The sequence below is a fragment of the Bombina bombina genome, chromosome 10 (assembly GCF_027579735.1).
Source record: "Bombina bombina isolate aBomBom1 chromosome 10, aBomBom1.pri, whole genome shotgun sequence".
In the NCBI taxonomy this organism is placed as follows: Eukaryota; Metazoa; Chordata; class Amphibia; order Anura; family Bombinatoridae; genus Bombina; species Bombina bombina.
Window position 1 is genome coordinate 199767563 of NC_069508.1, and position 19510 is coordinate 199787072.

General features: G+C 41.0%; 1 protein-coding gene across 1 annotated transcript in view; it reads left to right on the forward strand.

Annotated features, from left to right (window-relative positions):
* The window catches only part of MYSM1 (Myb like, SWIRM and MPN domains 1), a 287009-nt gene that overhangs the window by 72365 nt on the left and 195134 nt on the right, over positions 1-19510 (forward strand). The window contains exons 9-10 of the mRNA XM_053693624.1: positions 17523-17653; positions 17749-17852. Of these exons, the coding sequence (XP_053549599.1) occupies positions 17523-17653; positions 17749-17852 (235 nt within the window). The remainder of the gene's footprint in view (positions 1-17522; positions 17654-17748; positions 17853-19510) is intronic.

Below are 19510 nucleotides of genomic sequence, written 5' to 3' on the forward strand. Positions count from 1 at the left end.
CATATCTGCTACTTACACCAATAAATATATACTAGATGGGTAAAAATCTTAGACTCACAACATGGAACATAGGGGGAATTACATCCCCTATTAAACGAAAAATGATTTTATCACACCTACAAAGGATTAATACATCAATAGCATTAATTCAAGAGACACATTTAAATCTAGAGGAATCCATGAAACTTAAATCGACATGGGTGTCAGAAGTAATTTGCGCTCCGACCTCCAATAGAAAAAACGGGGTAGCTATTTTACTAGGAAAAAAATTAGTATATGACAAACTACTCACAATAGTAGACTTAGAAAGCAGATATTTAATACTAAAATTGAAAATAGCAGGATCTATATATACAATATGCAACTTATATGCCCCCAACACAATTAAACCAGAATTCTGGGACTCCCTCCAATCTCAACTACTTCAAGTAGCAGAAGGTTATGTAATAGTTGCAGGTGATTTTAATATGGCACCCCGATGTCCCCTCGATAGACTGAGAAGAGGTACTGCGCAAAAAAAAACTAAAAAAGATAACTTGGAAGCAAAAATTTTTAACACTATCTTTCAAAATCTAGCCGTCAGAGATATCTGGCGGGTCCAAAACCCGGATTTAAAAAATTATACATGTTATTCAAAGGCATTTAAATCATTATCCAGAATTGATCTTATTCTAGTAAATGATAGCTTATATCAAAGAGGAGCCAGAGCTACCATTTCAGAAATTTGTATCTCAGATCACGCCCCTGTGATGCTAGATATCCTAGTAAATAATCTATCTACAAGAAGAGCGCGTTTTTTCTATCCAAAATATTTAAATAACGATCCGAAATTCAGTAATTGGCTAAAAAATAAACTAGAAGAATTTTTTCAGTTTAATATTGGATCAGTATCTAACTTCTCAGTTGTCTGGGAGACAGCGAAAGCGGTATTAAGGGGAGAAATCATCGCCTATATGGCGAGGGGCAAGCGTAATTCTCGATTAAAGGAAAAGCAACTAACAGCAGCAGTAAGTAATGCTTATAACAGATTTTTAAATTTTCAATCAGAAGAAAACTGGACTAGATATGCCAAATTGAAAAAAGAACGGGATTCCTTCTTAACAGCCTCAACAATTCGATCAGAACTAAAATATCAAGCGAACCTATATAAATATGGAAATAAATCAGGTAAGCTGCTATCTAAACTAGTAAAAAACTTTAAACAATCACCAACAATAGAATCAATACAGATCAAGGATAGTCATTTGAATGCCCCAGAAGACATATTGGAATCTTTTTACCAACATTATAAAATAATTTATTCATCTACACCTATGGATAAGTCGGCTAGGGATGTGTTCTGGAAAGACTTAAAGATCACGAAATTCAAATCTGAGTTCAGCCAGAAATTAAATGGGCCCATTTCTGAGCTCGAAGTCTCAAAAGCTATCCAATCATTAAAACTTGAGAAAGCTCCAGGTCCGGACGCAATGCCTAACGATTTTTATAAAATCATGGCACCTACCTTAATTCCCCACTTAACTAAACTCTTTAACCAATATTTCTCAGGCGAGGTCCAAATACCAAATACATTTTTAGAATCTAATACTATCTTTCTACTTAAACCTGGGAAAGATCCAGCGAACAGGGACTCATATAGACCAATAGCACTGTTAAACTCAGATTATAAGATATTCACATCAATTTTAGCAGCAAGATTACAAGAGGGGATAACAGATGTCATTCATAAAGACCAAGTGGGCTTTATTCGCAACCGCAGTTCAGCAGCAAAAATTAGGCAATTACTTCTAATTATTGACTACTTTAAGAATGTCGAAGAGAGTACATTGAAAGAACAGTCTGATGCCGCAATATTAGCGGTAGACGCCGAAAAGGCATTTGATCGTGTTAATCATGAGTTCTTATTAGATGCCGTACAACGCTTTGGAATTAATAACAAATTTTATAAACTGGTGGAAAATATATGTTTATATTCATCCACGAGTCTAGTTATTAATGGGCATGTATCAGATACAATTAGAATGGAAAGAGGAACCCGTCAAGGATGTCCTCTTTCACCTCTATTATTCAACCTAGCAATTGAACCACTTGCACTGAAAGTTAGACATCAGATTGAGGGAATAAAAATTCATAAAAAAGAGGTGAAGGTCTCCCTATATGCCGATGACCTGCTACTATATATCTCAAACACATCGTCAAATATTCCCAAATTTAATAAAATAGTAGATTTATACGGTCGATGCTCAGGATATAAAATAAACAACGCAAAGTCTGAACTATTGTGGCTGAGGAAAACGAAAGATTCCTGCACAAAACATCCTTACAAACTAGTTACAAGTTCCTTTAGGTATCTAGGAATCATAATATCAGATAATCCTAAAGATTGGTACTCTCTAAATATATCTCCTATATTAAAACAAGCTCTGAGCTATATGAAGAATTGGCAACATCTGCCACTCTCCATCTCAGGGCGAATAGCTCTTTACAAAATGACTATCCTTCCTAAGATTCTCTATATCTTGCAGAACCTTCCTGTTCTGATTAAAATATATGATATAAAGAAATTTAATTCTACTCTTAGAAGTTTTATATGGTATTCAAAAAAACCTAGAATTTCACTTCAAAAACTAGCCTTCCCTAAACAATATGCCGGACTGGCACTCTCTGATCTGCATTCCTATAATCTTGTTTTTCTAGGTCGTATAGCTTCTGACTGGATAGCAGAAGCAGATTATTTCACAGACAATGATCTTGAGGCAAACATAATATTCCCTCTAATTCCACTATCTTTGCTGCACTTGTCTTATAACTCTATTCCTAAACAAGTAAAGAAGTTTAAAACAATCTCTATAATCATTAAGGCGTGGAAAAAGATTGGAGCAAAAGTTGGAATTAACACAGATATACCTAAACATCAAACCCTTATTGGTAATCCAGAATTCCAAGAAGGAACTTCTTCACCCATTCTGATGAAATGGAAGAGGCAGGGAATATACTATGCACGACAAGTGGTTAATTTTGAGACGGGGAATATTAAATCCTTTGAAGACTTAAAACAAGAATATAGCTTGGATAATCGTGACTTTTTTACATATCTGCAAGTTAGACACTACGTAACGCAATTAATTCATAAGTTCCCGTGGAACTGGACATGGGGTAGGTTAGGGAATTGGCCAGTTCTGATTAAAGCCGGACTTACCTCTATCTCTCCATGGTACACATATATGGTAGGGTTTAAGGGTGAAGAGTGTGTCAAACAAATAGCTCAAAAATGGACAAACCTCTTTATGATTAATATTGATCATAAGAAGCAGGTTTTACGTTCTATAGTCTTACTTTTTGAGACCACAATAGCTGAGACTTGGAGGGAGTCCCATGTGAAACTCATACACTTAACATACTATTCCCCAGATAAAGGTTATAAATGGCATAATACAAACTTTAATAGCTGCCCCAAATGTAGATTACCAGCGGCCGACATAATTCATGTATTATGGTCTTGCCCTAAACTGCAACAACTCTGGCTTAAAATAGAATTTTGGATAGAAAAAGTCTTAAAAATAACTCCTCTAAAGCTTACAGGCATAGATATAATTTTCTTGAAAGATAAGAGTCCAACTTTAAAAGAAGTAAGAATAATAAATCTAATCATTTTAGCAGCTAGAAATTTGTTATTTAAGGACTGGAAGCACAATATTATACCATCAATAACAGAGATTAAAAACTATCTTAGGAAACAATGTATAGTTGAACAACTAGCAACGAACTTGAATTCGGAGCAAGAGATAACTAGTTTTTTTCGAAAGTGGTCAAGATTTATTAGGATATTCCCCCCTAGCGAGATTGATACTCTAATCTATCCATTTCGGAATACCGAAATTGTGTTATTAGACATATGGTAACTTAACTTATCTTATCTGAACAACAAACCGCACTTTTTTTTTTTTTTTTTTTTTTTTTCTCCCCCTTCCCTTCCCTTCCCTTCCCTCTCCCCCTCAGCTCTGGACATAATTTGATACATTCAAAAGTAAAAGGAGAAAAAGAGAAAAAGAAAAAGGAAAGCAAACAATCTAACACAAGAAATAGTTAAGTTAATCCATTCCAGGAATATTATCTCTCTGGTTTATTTTTGTTATTTTAAAAGGAAAATCCAGCAGACTTATATCTAGTCAGATTGAACTAAGTAGTAACTCATATCAACGGTTCAAGATTAGAAATTTTTTTTTTTTTGTCTTTCTTATTGATTTATCGAATTGATCTATTTGATATGAAATTAATATCTTATCATATGTTATCTTTTTAGAAGAATATTATGTTATGAACTCTTTGTTACTATGAAATCTAATGTTATCCCTGCTGATAATAAATAAAAGATATAAAAAAGAATATAGCCAACTGGAACTTCCAATTAGTGTCAACTAGCCGAAGGCTGGGAACGAGAAGTTGTGACTGGGATCTCATTAGGGATAGACCGATATAGCGTAGCGGACGATTTTTAGGGACAATATTTGGAATTTCTGCATTTTGATAAATTTTACACATTTGCAAAACATTTCACTAAGCTGCTATATTTGATGATTTTTTTTAATTTAAATATTTTATTTTCCCCTTTCATTGGCATATAAAAAAAACATTTAAAAAAAGTATAGTTCAGGCACACCAATTAAATGTCCACAACAACAAACCTTGAGTAGAAAGCTATGCAGTATAGGATACTAGTATCAATATTCTCTAGCAGTGGATAACAATGCTCTGACCACTAGGTGGCGCTGTTACACATGTATAAAACTGTCCATCAGCGACATAATAAAGAAACTTATAGTCCACTCCTCAGTATAAATAAGTCTAGCACTGATATTCCAGCATGTCCTTTCTTTCTCTGTCAAGTGGCAGTATATATATATTTTTTTACTTTTAACCCTTAACTGTAAAGTGTACCAAGTGAGCGTGTTTTTAGTGAAGTGGCAGCAATATATGAAACAAACAGAAGCCGTTTAACAGGAGAACCTGCTGAAATTGTATGCTTTCTGCACTACGTTTTTCTACTTAACTGGGAGTACTGAAGAAATTGTGTAGTGTCTAACTTTGCAGTAGTGACTTCAATTTAATTTTATATCAGTGTGCAGTTTAAAAGGGATTTATGCCATTTTCTCTTGCAAGATGTATCGAGTCCACGGATTCATCCAATACTTGTGGGATATTCTCCTTCCCAACAGGAAGTGGCAAACAGAGCACCCACAGCAGAGCTGTCTATATAGCTCCTCCCCTAACTCCACCCCCCAGTCATTCTCTTTGCCTGCGCTCATAGGAAACTGGTAAAGTTTTAAAAGGTGATAGAAATGTTAGTTTAAAGTCTTCAAGCAAGAATTTTTTATTTTCTAAATAGTACCGGAGTGTGCTATTTTTACTCAGGCAGAGCATGGAAGAAGAATTCTGCCTTGAGTCTGACGATTTCAGCAGCTATAACTGAGATCATGTTTCCTTCCCACAGAGGCCTGAGGAATACAACAGAATCTTCAGTGTGGGGAGAGGTTCGTTCCTAGAATCGTTTTTGAGGTATGTGCAGTCTAATTATTTCTGAGGAGACCAGGTTCAGAATTTTAGACCTAAAAATGCATACTAGTGGGGCAAGTATAGTCCTAACAGAAAGGGGACTAGTCCTGCATACTTTATTTATGTCTAATGCACTCATGGCTCATGTACTGTTTCATGTGCTAACAGTGGTACGGTGCTTATTAGTGTTGGGTGAGACTCTGTGATTACTGGGCAGGATGTTTTCTCTGCTCGTTTGTATAGGGGGTTCCACATGGCTAGTGTTTTACAATCACCGCTTCCCATGCGGTCTGACATGGCTGTTCCCCATCGTCGCAGATGGGCGGGGCCTATTTTCACGCCTTCAGTGCGCAGTTAGGAGCCGGAGGAGACGGTCACAAGCAGTAGCTTCTCCAGGGGCTTGCGATCTGCCTAATTGTACCGGAGTGTTACTGGTGGTTTATTAGAAGGGCAGGTGGGCGCCACGGCAGAGCTGTGGCGAAGTGTTATTTGTTTTAAGCACTTTTAATTACCGGATGTGATAAAATCGTCATAAGGGGTTAAATCTGGTCCATACTTGGGGTGCAATACCATATAGCCCATAGATACCTTCCCTAGCAAAATTGGCCATTTTCATTATCGTTTAGGCACTTTTGCAGTTTTTGTGTACATTTTCTTTTCTTAAAGGTACAGTAACGTTTTTTCAAAAATCGTTTTTTTTTCTCAAACAATAAAGGTTTTCCAAGACTTGTACTGTGTTTATTAGTCTGTTCAACATGTCTGACATTGAAGAAAGTCAGTGCTCCATGTGTTTAGAGGTCGTTGTGGAACCCCCCCTTACATTGTGTCCTACTTGTACCGACAGGGCTCTACACTGTAAAGATCATATCTTAGGTATTGATAGTGTGTCTAAAGATGATTCTCAGTCTGAAGAGAACCATGACATGCCACCTAATGATTCTCAAGTGTCTCAACCCATTACTCCTGCACAAGAGACGCCAAGTACTTTTAGTGCGTCTACTTCTTTTACTGTACAGGATATGGTGGCAGCAATGTCTAACACCCTTACAGAGGTGCTGTCTAAACTGCCAGGTTTGCAAGGTAAACGCAGTAGGTCAGGTTTAGAGACAATTGCTGACCCTTCTGATGCCTTAGTGCCTATTTCCGATGCCCCTTCACTATGTTCTGATGTGGGGGTTAGGGATTTTATGTCTGAGGGAGAATTTTCATAATCAGGAAACCCAATTCCTCATATTGACTCGGACACTCCATCCTTTAATTTTAAATTAGAACACCTCCGCCTATTGCTCAGGGAGGTTTTGGCAACTCTATACGATTGTGATCCTATCGCAATTCCCCCAGAAAAATTGTGCAAGATGGATAAATATTTAGAATTGCCTTCTTACACAGACATATTTCCAGTTCCTAAGAGGATTGCGGAAATTGTTAAGAGGGAATGGGATAGACCAGGTATACCGTTTTCCCCCCCTCCTAATTTTAAGAAAATGTTTCCAATATCTGATACCATGCGGGACTCCTAGCAACTTGTCCCTAAGGTAGAAGGAGCTATTTCCACGCTAGCAAGGTGTCCAACACTTCCCATTGAGGACAGTTGTGCTTTCAAAGACCCCATGGATAAAAGATTAGAGGGTCTTCTAAAGAAATTGTTTGTCCAACAAGGTTTTCTCCTACAGCCGACGTCCTGCATTGTTCCAGTAACTACGGCAGTGGCATTTTGGTTTGTCACCCTGGAGGAGTCTCTGGAAGTTGAGACCCCCTTAGAGGAAATTCTGGACAGAATTAAGGCCCTTAAATTGGCTAACTCTTTTATTACCGACGCTGCTTTTCAGATTGCAAAATTAGCAGCAAAAAAATGCAGGTTTTGCCATTTTAGCACGCAGAGCGTTATAACTAAAGTCTTGGTCTGCTGACGTATCGTCTAAATCTAAATTTCTCCAACATTGGTGTGTCCGGTCCACGGCGTCATCCATTACTTGTGGGATATTCTCCTCCCCTACAGGGAAAGGCAAGGAGAGCACACAGCAGAGCTGTCCATATAGCTCCCCCTCTAGCTCCGCCCCCCAGTCATTCTCCTTGCCGCTCTGAACAAGTAGCATCTCCTCGGGGATGGTGAGGAGTTTGTGGTGTTAGTTGTAGTTTTTTATATCTTCTATCAAGAGTTTGTTATTTTAAAATAGTGCTGGCTTGTACTATTTACTCTACAACAGAAAAGTGATGAAGATTTCTGTTAAGAGGAATATGATTTTAGCACAAGTAACTAGAATCCATTGCTGTTACCACACAGGACTGTTGAAACCAGAGAACTTCAGTTGGGGGTAACAGTTTGCAGACTCATCTGCTTCAGGTATGACTAGTCTCCTTCTAACAACACAGGCTAATGCTAGATGACAGTCATTTTTCCCCTCAGGGAAAATGGTAAGCCATTTTTCTTTCACCTCAGCAAAAAAGATAACAGGCTTCCCCTTTTTGATTTTTATGCTGGTAGACACTGTTAGGGGCAAAATCGATTGGTTTTTATTACAATATCATGGTATTTGAACTGTTTTATAAGCTCATATACACTTGGGAACGTTTTTTTATTGATCTGGCATGTTTTAGACACCTAAATCTAGTCAGGAAGGCCCCTTCACTCTAGTGTGCTGAGGGAGGAAGCCTCATTTTGGTGCTTCAGCTGTGTAGTTGATTTCAAGGCAGTGCATGCAGTTTTCATGTGAGAGGGTCCTGTGACTCAGAAAGTGACTCCAGAAGGCTTATTTCTGTGGATGATTGACCCCTAAGGAAGGTAAAATGCTGCAGCAATACTGTAGCAGGGATTGTAGTGTATAAAAACGGTTAAATCCAACAATTAGCTCTGGTTTGCTTGTTTTAAGAGCTAGAGTCTCCATATTTGCTGTGCAATACTTTCTAAGCATTAAGACACTGGGGTCCAAATTTCATAAAAATCGGATATTGCCTTCATAGTTTTTTGAACATTCAGAAATAAACTGTGTAATTTTATTATTTAAAGAGACAGTAACGTTTTTGTTTAAAATCGTTTTTATTGCATTGTTTGCCTGCCTAAATCTGTTTAACATGTCTATGCCATCAGATAACCTATGTTCTGTGTGTGTAGAGACAAATGTGTTCCCCCTTTGAGTGTTTGTGATAATTGTGCCATAGCGTCCAAACAAAATAAGGACAGCTCTGTTAGATTTCATAATGTTGCCCAAGATAATTTATCTAATGAAGGTAGTGAGGATAATTCTACATCCTCTCCTTCTGTGTCTACACCAGCTTTGCCCGCGCAGGCGACACCTAGCGCGCCAGTGCTTATTTCTATGCAACAATTAACAGCAGTAGTGGATAATTCTATAGCAAATCTTTTATCCAAACTGCCAGCATTTCAGAGAAAGCGTGATTGTTCAGTTTTAAATACAGATAAAAAAAGGATGAACAATCAGACGCTGACGATGCCTTATCTATTTTACCCTCACATCAATCGGAATTGGCTGTGAGGGAAGGGCTGTCTGAGGGTGAAATTTCAGACTCAGGAAAAATTTCTCAACAGGCAGATCCTGATATAGTAGCATTTAAATTTAAGCTAGAACATCTCCGCGCTTTGCTTAAGGAGGTATTAGCTACTCTGGATGACTGTGATTCTGTAGTAGTACCAGAGAAGTTGTGCAAATTGGACAAATTTTTAGAGGTCCCAGTGCACGAAGACGCTTTTCCAATACCCAAGAGGGTAGCGAGCATAGTGGATAAGGAGTGGGAGAAGCCAGGTGTACCCTTTGCCCCACCTCCTATATTTAAGAAAATGTTTCCCATAGTAGACCCTAGAAGGGACACATGGCAGACGGTCTCGAAGGTTGAGGGAGCTGTTTCAACACTAGCGAAGCGCACAACTATTCCTATAGAGGACAGCTGCGCTTTCAAAGATCCTATGGATAAAAATTGGAAGGATTGCTTAAAAAGATTTTTGTTCAACAAGGGTTCATCCTTCAACCAGCTACGTGTGTTATTACTGTCACTTCAGCGGCGTCCTTTTGGTTCGAGGAACTAGAAAGGTCGCTCCAGAAAGAGACTTCCTATGAAGAAGTCATGGACAGAATTCACGCATTAAAGTTAGCTAATTCCTTTATATTGGATGCCGCTTTTCAAATAACGAAATTGGCGGCGAAAAACTCAGGTTTTGCTACAGTAGCGCGGAGGGCGCTTTGGCTAAAATCCTGGTCGGCAGATGTGTCGTCCAAGACTAAGTTACTTAATATTCTTTTCAAGGGTAAGACCCTTTTTGGGCCGGAATTGAAGGAAATTATTTCAGACATCACTGGGGGTAAGGGCCATGCCCTCCCACAGGATAGGCCTTTTAAGGCTAAGAACAAGTCTAATTTTCGTTCCTTTCACAATTTCAGGAACGGACTGGCTAATAACTCCACTGCCGCTAGACAAGAAGGTAACGCGGCCCAGCCCAAACCCGCTTGGAAGCCCATGCAAGGCTGGAACAAGGGTAAACCTGCTGCTGCTACCAAGACAGCATGAAGGGGTAGCCCCCGATCCGGGACCGGATCTGGTAGGGGGCAGACTATCTCTCTTCGCTCAGGCTTGGGCAAGAGATGTTCCAGATCCCTGGGTACTAGAGATAGTCTCCAAGGGATACCTACTAGAGTTCAAGGGACTTCCTCCAAAGGGAAGATTCCACCTGTCTCACTTGTCTTCAGACCAGATAAAGAAACAGGCATTCTTACATTGTGTAAGAGACCTATCAAAGATGGGAGTGATAAACCCAGTCCCCTCCGGGGAACAAGGTCTAGGTTTTTACTCAAACCTGTTTGTGGTTCCCAAAAAAGAGGGAACTTTCAGGCCAATCCTGGATTTAAAGATATTAAACAATTTCCTCAGAGTTCCATCCTTCACGTGGCTCTTCCATTCTGTTTAGCCACCGCTCCCAGAATTTTCTCAAAGGTGCTAGGGTCCCTTCTAGCGGTCCTAAGGCCGAGGGGCATCGCTGTAGCACCTTATCTAGACGACATCCTAATCCAAGCGTCGTCTCTTTCCAAAGCGAGGGCCCACACAGACATTGTGTTGGCTTTTCTCAGATCTCACGGGTGGAAGGTGAACATAGAAAAGAGTTCATTGTCACCGTCCACAAGGGTTCCGTTTCTGGGAACAATAATAGATTCTATGGAAATGAAGATCTTCCTGACAGAAGTCAGAAAGTTAAAGCTTCTAAACGCTTGTCGAGTTCTTCATTCTATTCCTCAACCCTCCATAGCTCGGTGCATGGAAGTAATAGGATTAATGGTCGCAGCAATGGACGTGGTTCCTTTTGCTCGAATTCATCTAAGACCATTACAGCTGTGCATGCTCAATCAGTGGAATGGGGACTATACAGACTTGTCTCTCCAAATTCAAGTAGACCAGGTAACCAGGGACTCACTTCTCTGGTGGTTGACCCAGGATCACCTGTCTCAGGGAATGAGTTTCCGCAGACCGGAGTGGGTCATTGTCACGACCGACGCCAGCCTCTTGGGGTGGGGCGCGGTCTGGGATTCCCTGAAAGCTCAGGGCCTATGGTCTCGGGAAGAGTCGCTTCTCCCGATAAACATTTTGGAACTAAGAGCAATATTCAATGCGCTCCTGGCTTGACCTCAGCTAGCGAAAGCCAGGTTCATAAGATTTCAGTCGGACAACATAACGACTGTTGCGTACATCAATCATCAGGGGGGAACAAAGAGTTCCCTAGCGATGAAGGAAGTAACCAAGATCATCCAATGGGCAGAGAATCACTCCTGCCATCTATCTGCTATTCACATCCCAGGAGTAGACAACTGGGAGGCGGACTATTTGAGTCGTCAGACTTTCCATCCGGGGGAGTGGGAACTCCACCCGGAGGTCTTTGCTCAGTTAACCCAATTATGGGGCATTCCAGACATGGATCTAATGGCGTCCCGTCAGAACTTCAAGATTCCTTGTTACAGGTCCAGATCCAGGGATCCCAAGGCGACTCTAGTGGATGCATTAGTGGCGCCTTGGTCGTTCAACCTAGCATATGTGTTTCCACCGTTTCCTCTCCTTCCCAGGCTCATAGCCAGGATCAAACAGGAGAAGGCCTCAGTGATTCTGATAGCTCCTGCGTGGCCACGCAGGACTTGGTATGCAGACCTGCTGAATATGTCATCGGCTCCACCATGGAAGCTACCTTTGAGACAGGATCTTCTAGTACAAGGTCCATTCGAACATCCAAATCTAGTTTCTCTGCAGCTGACTGCTTGGAAATTGAACGCTTGATTTTATCCAAACGTGGGTTTTCGAATTCTGTGATGGATACTCTAGTCCAAGCCAGAAAACCTGTGACTAGAAAGATTTACCATAAAATATGGCGTAAATATATCTGTTGGTGTGAATCCAAGGGATTCTCCTGGAGTAAAATAAAAATTCCAAGGATTCTCTCCTTTCTCCAAGATGGTTTGGATAAAGGGTTGTCCGCTAGTTCTCTAAAGGGACAGATTTCTGCTTTATCTGTCTTGTTACACAAACGACTGGCAGCTGTGCCAGATGTACAAGCTTTTGTTCAGGCTTTGGTTAGAATCAAGCCTGTTTACAGAACCATGACTCCTCCTTGGAGTCTAAATTTAGTTCTTTCAGTTCTTCAAGGGGTTCCGTTTGAACCTTTACATTCCATAAATATTATCTGCTTTACAGTGTAATCTACCCTATCTGGTTTTCCATTCAGATAAGGTTGTTTTGCGTACTAAGCCTGGTTTTCTTCCAAAAGTTGTTTCCAACAAGAATATTAACCAGGAAATAGTTGTTCCTTCTCTGTGTCCGAAACCAGTTTCAAAGAAGGAATGTTTATTACACAATTTAGATGTTGTTCGTGCTTTAAAGTTCTATTTAGAAGCAACAAAAGATTTTAGACAAACCTCATCTTTGTTTGTCGTTTACTCTGGTAAGAGGAGAGATCAAAAAGCTACTGCTACCTCTCTCTCTTTCTGGCTAAAAAGCATTATCCGATTGGCCTATGAGACTGCCGGACGACAGCCTCCTGACTCTACTAGGGCTGTGGCTTCCACATGGGCCTACAAGAACGAGGCTTCTGTTGATCAGATATGTAAGGCAGCGACTTGGTATTCTCTGCCTACTTTTGCCAAATTCTACAAATTTGATACTTATGCTTCTTCGGAGGCTATTTTTGGGAGAATGGTTTTGCAAGCCGTGGTGCCTTCCATTTAGGTAACCTGATTTGCTCCCTCCCTTCATCCGTGTCCTAAAGCTTTGGTATTGGTTCCCACAAGTAATGGATGACGCCGTGGACCGGACACACCAATGTTGGAGAAAACAGAATTTATGCTTACCTGATAAATTACTTTCTCCAACGGTGTGTCCGGTCCACGGCCCGCCCTGGTTTTCCTAATCAGGTTAAATATTTTTTTGTCTTTGTACACTACAGTCACCACGGCACCCTATAGTTTCTCCTTTTTTCTCCTAACCGTCGGTCGAATGACTGGGGGGCGGAGCTAGAGGGGGAGCTATATGGACAGCTCTGCTGTGTGCTCTCCTTGCCTTTCCCTGTAGGGGAGGAGAATATCCCACAAGTAATGGATGACGCCGTGGACCGGACACACCGTTGGAGAAAGTAATTTATCAGGTAAGCATAAATTCTGTTTTTTTGCTATTCCCTTCTAGGGTAAGACCCTATTTGGGCCTGAACTGAAGGAATTCATTCCTGACATTACTGGAGGTAAGGGACATGCCCTGCCTCAGGAAAAATACCTTAAGACGAGGGGTAGATGGTTCCTCTGCTAAGCAGGAAGGGAACTTTACTCCATCCAAGTCGGTCTGGAGACCTAACCAGGCCTGGAATAAAGGTAAACAAAACAAGAAGCCCGCTGCTGCTACCTAGACAGCATGAAGGGGCAGCCCCGGATCCGGGACCGCATCTAGTAGGGGCAGACTTTCTTCCTTTTTTTAGGCTTGGGCAAGGGACGTACAGGATCCCTGGGTATTAGAAATTGTGACCCAGGGATACCAGCTGGAATTCAAGGATTGTCTTCCCAGGGGATGATTTCATCTTTCTCGCTTGTCTGTAGACCAGACAAAAAGAGAGGCGTTTTTACGCTGTGTAGAAGACCTCTACACCATGGGTGTAATTTGACCAGTTCCAAAACTGGAACATTGGCAGGGGTTTTATTCAAATCTCTTCGGGGTTCCCAAAAAAGGAGGGAACCTTCAGACCAGTTTTAGATCTCAAGTTTCTAAACAAGTTTCTCAGAGTCCCATCGTTCAAGATGGAGACCATTCGTACGTTATTACCAATGATCCAGGAGGGTCAATACATGACCACTGTAGATCTGAAGGACGCGTACTTTCACATTCCTATTCAGTTCCTGAGGTTCGCCTTCCAGGACAAACATCAGTTTGTAGCTCTTCCCTTCGGGTTGACCACGGCTCCCAGGATCTTCACAAAGGTTCTAGGGTCACTTCTGGCGGTTCTCAGACTGAGAGGTATAGCAGTGGCGCCCTATCTGGACGATATCTTGATCCAGGCGTCAACCTATCTTCTGTCCAAATCTCACACGGACATCGTGTTGTCTTTTCTAAGAACTCACGGTTGGAAAGTGAACGGGGAAAAGAGTTCAATAGTCCCTCTAACAAGAGTTCCATTCCTGGGTACTCTACTAGATTCAGTAAACATGAAAGTGTTTCTGACAGAGGTCAGAAAATCAAAGATTCTAAATACTTGCCGAGTTCTGCAGTCCCTTCACCAGCCAACAGTGGCGCAGTGTATGGAAGCTATCGGCCTAATGGTAGCGGCAATGGACACCGGGCCGTTTGCTCGCTTTCATTTCAGACCACTACAACTGTGCATGCTCAGACAGTGGAATGGGGATTATGCGAATTTGTCTCCTCCAATAAATCTGGACCAGGAGACCAGAGATTCTCTTCAGTGGTGGTTGTCTCAAGACCATCTGTCCCAGGGGATGTGCTTTCGCAGGCCATCTCGGGTTGTGGTAACGACGGACGCCAGCCTACTGGGCTGGGGTGCAGTCTGGAATTCCCTGAAGGCTCAGGGTGTGTGGACTCAGGCGGAGTCTCAACTACCGATCAATATTCTGGAACTGAGAGCGATATTCAACACGCTTCAGGCGTGGCCTCAGTTGGCTGCGGCCAGATTCATAAGATTCCAGTCGGACAACATCACTACTGTGGCGTATATCAATCATCAGGGGGGAACAAGGAGTTCTCTAGCGATGATAGAGGTATCAACTATAATCCGATGGGCGGAGTCTCACTCTTGCCATCTCTCTGCGATCTACGTCCCAGGAGTAGAGCACTGGGAAGCAGATTTCCTAAGTCGTCAGACTTTTCATCCAGGGGAGTGGGAACTCCACCTGTAGGTGTTTGCTGCTTTGATTCTTCAATGGGGCGCACCGGAATTGGATCTGATGGCATCTCGACAGAATGCCAAACTTCCTCTTTACGGGTCCAGATCAAGAGACCCCAAGGAGGCACTGATAGATGCTCTAGCAGTACCTTGGTCGTTCAACCTGGCTATGTGTTGCCACCTTTTCCTCTCCTGACACTTGTAATTGCAAGAATCAAACAGGAGAGGGCTTCAGTGATTCTAATGGCTCCTGCGTGGCCACGCAGGACCTGGTATGCGGATCTAGTGGACATGCCGTCCCTACCTCCTTGGTAACTACCATTGAGGAAGGATCTTTTCATCCGAGGTACGTTCCTACATCCAAATCTAACTCCTCTGCAACTGACTATCTGGAGATTGCACGCTTGATTTTATCAAGGCGAGGATTCTCTGAGTCGGTCATTGATACTCTGATTCAGGCTCGCAAGACTGTCACTAGGAAGATTTACCATCAGATATGGAGTAAATGGGGCCCATTTATCAAAGGGCTTGCGGACCTGATCCGTCACTACGGATCAGGTCCGCAAGACCTCGCTAAATGCGGAGAGCAATACGCTCTCCACATTTAACATTGCACCAGCAGCTCACAAGAGCTGCTGGTGCAACGCCGCCCCCTGCTGACTCGCGGCCAATCGGCCGCCAGCAGGGAGCTGTCAATCAACCCGATCGTATTCGATCGGGTTGATTTCCGGCGATTCCTGTCCGCCTGCTCAGAGCAGGCGGACAGGGTTATGAAGCAGCGGTCTTTAGACCGCTGCTTCATAAGTTGTGTTTCTGGCGAGTCTGAAGACTCGCCAGAAACACGGCCCTTCAAGCTCCGTACGGAGCTTGATAAATGGGCCTGAATATCTTTATTGGTGCAAATCCAGAGGTTACTCATGGAGTAAAGTTCGGATTCCTAAGGTTCTGCCCTTTCTCCAAGAAGGATTGGAGAAAGGTTTTTGAGCTAGTTCCTTGAAAGCTTTCTGCTTTCTCCATTTGCTTCATAAGCGTCTGGCAGATGTTCCAGATGTTCAGGCTTTAATCAAAATCAAGCCTGTGCTTAAACCTATTGCTCTGCCATGGAGTTTGAATTTAGTTCTTGAAGTTTTTCAAGGGGTTCCGTTTGAACCTATGCATTCCATAGATATTAAGCTCTATCTTGGAAAATTCTAATTTTAGTAGCTATCTCTTCGGCTCGAAGAGTTTCTGAATAATCTGCTTTACAGTGTGACTCACCTTATCTTGTTTTTCATGCGGATAAGGTGGTTTTGCGTACCAAACCTGGATTCTTTCCTAAGGTTGTTTCTAATAGGAATATCAATCGGGAAATTGTTGTTCCTTCTCTGTGTCCTAATCCTTCTTCAAAGAAGGATCGTCTGTTGCACAACCTAGATGTGGTTCGTGCTTTAAAGTTCTACTTACAAGCAACTAAAGTTTTCCGTCAAACATCTTCATTGTTTGTTGTCTATTCTGGAAAGCGGTGAGGTTAAAAGGCTACGGCAACCTCTCTTTCTTTTTGGCTGAAAAGCATCATCTGTTTGGCTTATGAGACTGCTAGCCAGCAGCCTCCTGCAAGGATTACTGCTCACTCTACTAGAGCAGTGGCTTCCACATGGGATTTTTAAAATGAGGCTTCTGTTGCACAGATTTGTAAGGAGGCGACTTGGTCTTCACTTCATACTTTTTCCAAATTTTATAAATTTGATTATTTTGCTTCTTCGGAGGCTATTTTTGGGAGAAAGGTTCTACAAGCAGTGGTGCCTTCCGTTTAGGTACCTGTCTTGTCCCTCCCTTCATCAGTGTCCTAAAGCTTTGGTATTGGTATCCCACAAGTATTGGATGAATCTGTGGACTCGATACATCTTGCAAGAGAAAACAAAATTTATGCTTACCTGATAAATTTCTTTCTCTTGCGATGTATCGAGTCCACGGCCCGCCCTGTCTATTTAAGACAGGTAGTATTTTTTATTAAAAAACTTCAGTCACCTCTGCACCCTGTAGTTTCTCCTTTTTCTTCCTAACCTTCGGTCGAATGACTGGGGGGTGGGGTTAGGGGAGGAGCTATATAGACAGCTCTGCTGTGAGTGCTCTCTTTGCCACTTCCTGTTGGGAAGGAGAATATCCCACAAGTATTGGATGAATCCGTGGACTCGATACATCGCAAGAGAGAAATTTATCAGGTAAGCATACATTTTGTTTTTCTATGTTTTGGGAAGCAATTTAATAAGTTAATTTTCAAGCATTTTATTTTTCACAGTTGTTTACTTTTAATGTTTAATAAGCATGTTCAGTTTATACCAGATTTGTGTAGAAATTGTGTTGATTTTTCAAAACTTTAAATGTACAGAATATCGGCCCCTGTTATCGGCTATCGGCCTGAAAGGTGGTCAATAATCGGTATCTGCCCTGAAAAAAACATCGGTCTATCCCTAGATCTCATTCATCTATAGTTACAAATGCATTCTTGTATGCTGGCTGCTTCACCAATACCTCTAAATATTATTGTATATCCGTAATAAACGTATACATTGTGTGTAATATATTATATACTGTGATTTTTATGTTATTTATTTACTTAAAGGGATTGTTGCAAGCCAAAATACCTAAATAAGACCTCAGTTCGTCCTGGCCTAAAGAACTGTGGAGATGTGAACTGCATTGGACGTATACACACGTTCCTGGAATTAATTGGTGCAATAAACTTTGGGTGTGGTATGTTGCATTCTTACATTTTTTAATAGCTTTTATAATTAAAAAAAAAAAATCTTAAATTTGCATCTTCCCCCCCCCCCCCATTTTATTTCTAGAGCAAGCAATTTATAATAGACCTCAGCCAGTAGAAAAAACAAAGACCAAGGAAGGTAAAGATGCCTTAGAAGCATATGAGCTGGCACATCGTTTACAGTCTATGGTAAGAGAAATTCCAGCTTAATTTTACCTTCTTTTAGTTACAAATACTATTTAAAAACCGCACACTACTGGATTGTAAAAACATTCTAGTACAAGTTATTCAGAGCAACAATGATTTATAGTACATAAACAAAACCTGTAGATTAGTTAGCTTGCCTCGTAGCACATATAGACTGAACCTGATTAAATACAGGGGAATATAAAAGTTAGGCTTGGGGCCAGGTTTACATGAGTATATGTCCCTAGACTGGTTAAGATTTTAAGCTCTGCAAATTGTGCAATAAAGCCAGTTTTAAATTAGTTTAAAATATCTTATTTTGAATAAAGATCTTTCCAATACAGTGCTTTATCTTTGTTATAGAGAGATACCTGTGTGTGTATAGGCAGTTTTCTGTCTTACCGTGCTTTCTCAGTTAAAGATAGGGAGAGATACCTGTGTGTGTGTGTGTGTGTGTGTGTAGGCAGTTTTCTGTCTTACCGTGCTTTATCCTTGTTATAGATATAGAGATACGTGTGTGTGTGTATGTATAGGCAGTTTTCTGTCTTACAGTGCTTTATCTTTGTTATAGATAAATATGTGTGTGTGTGTGTATAGGCAGTTTTCTGTCTTACAGTGCTTTTCTTTGTTATAGATAGAGAGATAAGTGTGTGTGTGTGTATAGGCAGTTTTCTGTTTTACAGTGCTTTATCTCAGTTATAGATAGATACCTGTGTGTGTGTGTGTGTGTGTGCATAGGCAGTTTTCTGTCTTACAGTGCTTTAAAGTTAGTTTTAAATTATTTTCAGATATCTCATTTTGAATGCAGATCTTTCTAATCTAGTGGATTTTTTTTTCTGAGCTAGATGGATATATTTGTGCAAGTGTGTATAGGCAGTTTTCTCTCTTACAGTGCTTTATCTCAGTTATAGAGAGAGAGAGAGAGATACCTGTGTGTGTATAGGCAGTTTTCTCTCTTACAGTGCTTTATCTCTGTTATAGAGAGAGAGATACCTGTGTGTGTATAGGCAGCTTTCTCTCTTACAGTGCTTTATCTCAGTTATAGAGAGAGAGATACCTGTGTGTGTATAGGCAGTTTTCTATCTTACAGTGCTTTATCTCAGTTATAGAGAGAGAGAGATACCTGTGTGTGTATAGGCAGTTTTCTCTCTTACAGTGCTTTATCTCAGTTATAGAGAGAGAGATACCTGTGTGTGTATAGGCAGTTTCTCTCTTACAGTGCTTTATCTCAGTTATAGAGAGAGAGATACCTGTGTGTGTATAGGCAGTTTTCTCTCTTACACTGCTTTATCTCAGTTATAGAGAGAGAGATACCTGTGTGTGTGTGTGTGTGTGTGTATAGGCAGTTTTCTCTCTTACAGTGCTTTATCTCAGTTATAGAGAGAGATACCTGTATGTGTATAGGCAGCTTTCTCTCTTACAGTGCTTTATCTCAGTTATAGAGAGAGATACCTGTGTGTGTATAGGCAGTTTTCTCTCTTACAGTGCTTTATCTCAGTTATAGAGAGAGAGATACCTGTGTGTGTATAGGCAGCTTTCTCTCTTACAGTGCTTTATCTCAGTTATAGAGAGAGATACCTGTGTGTGTATAGGCAGTTTTCTCTCTTACAGTGCTTTATCTCAGTTATAGAGAGAGAGATACCTGTGTGTGTATAGGCAGC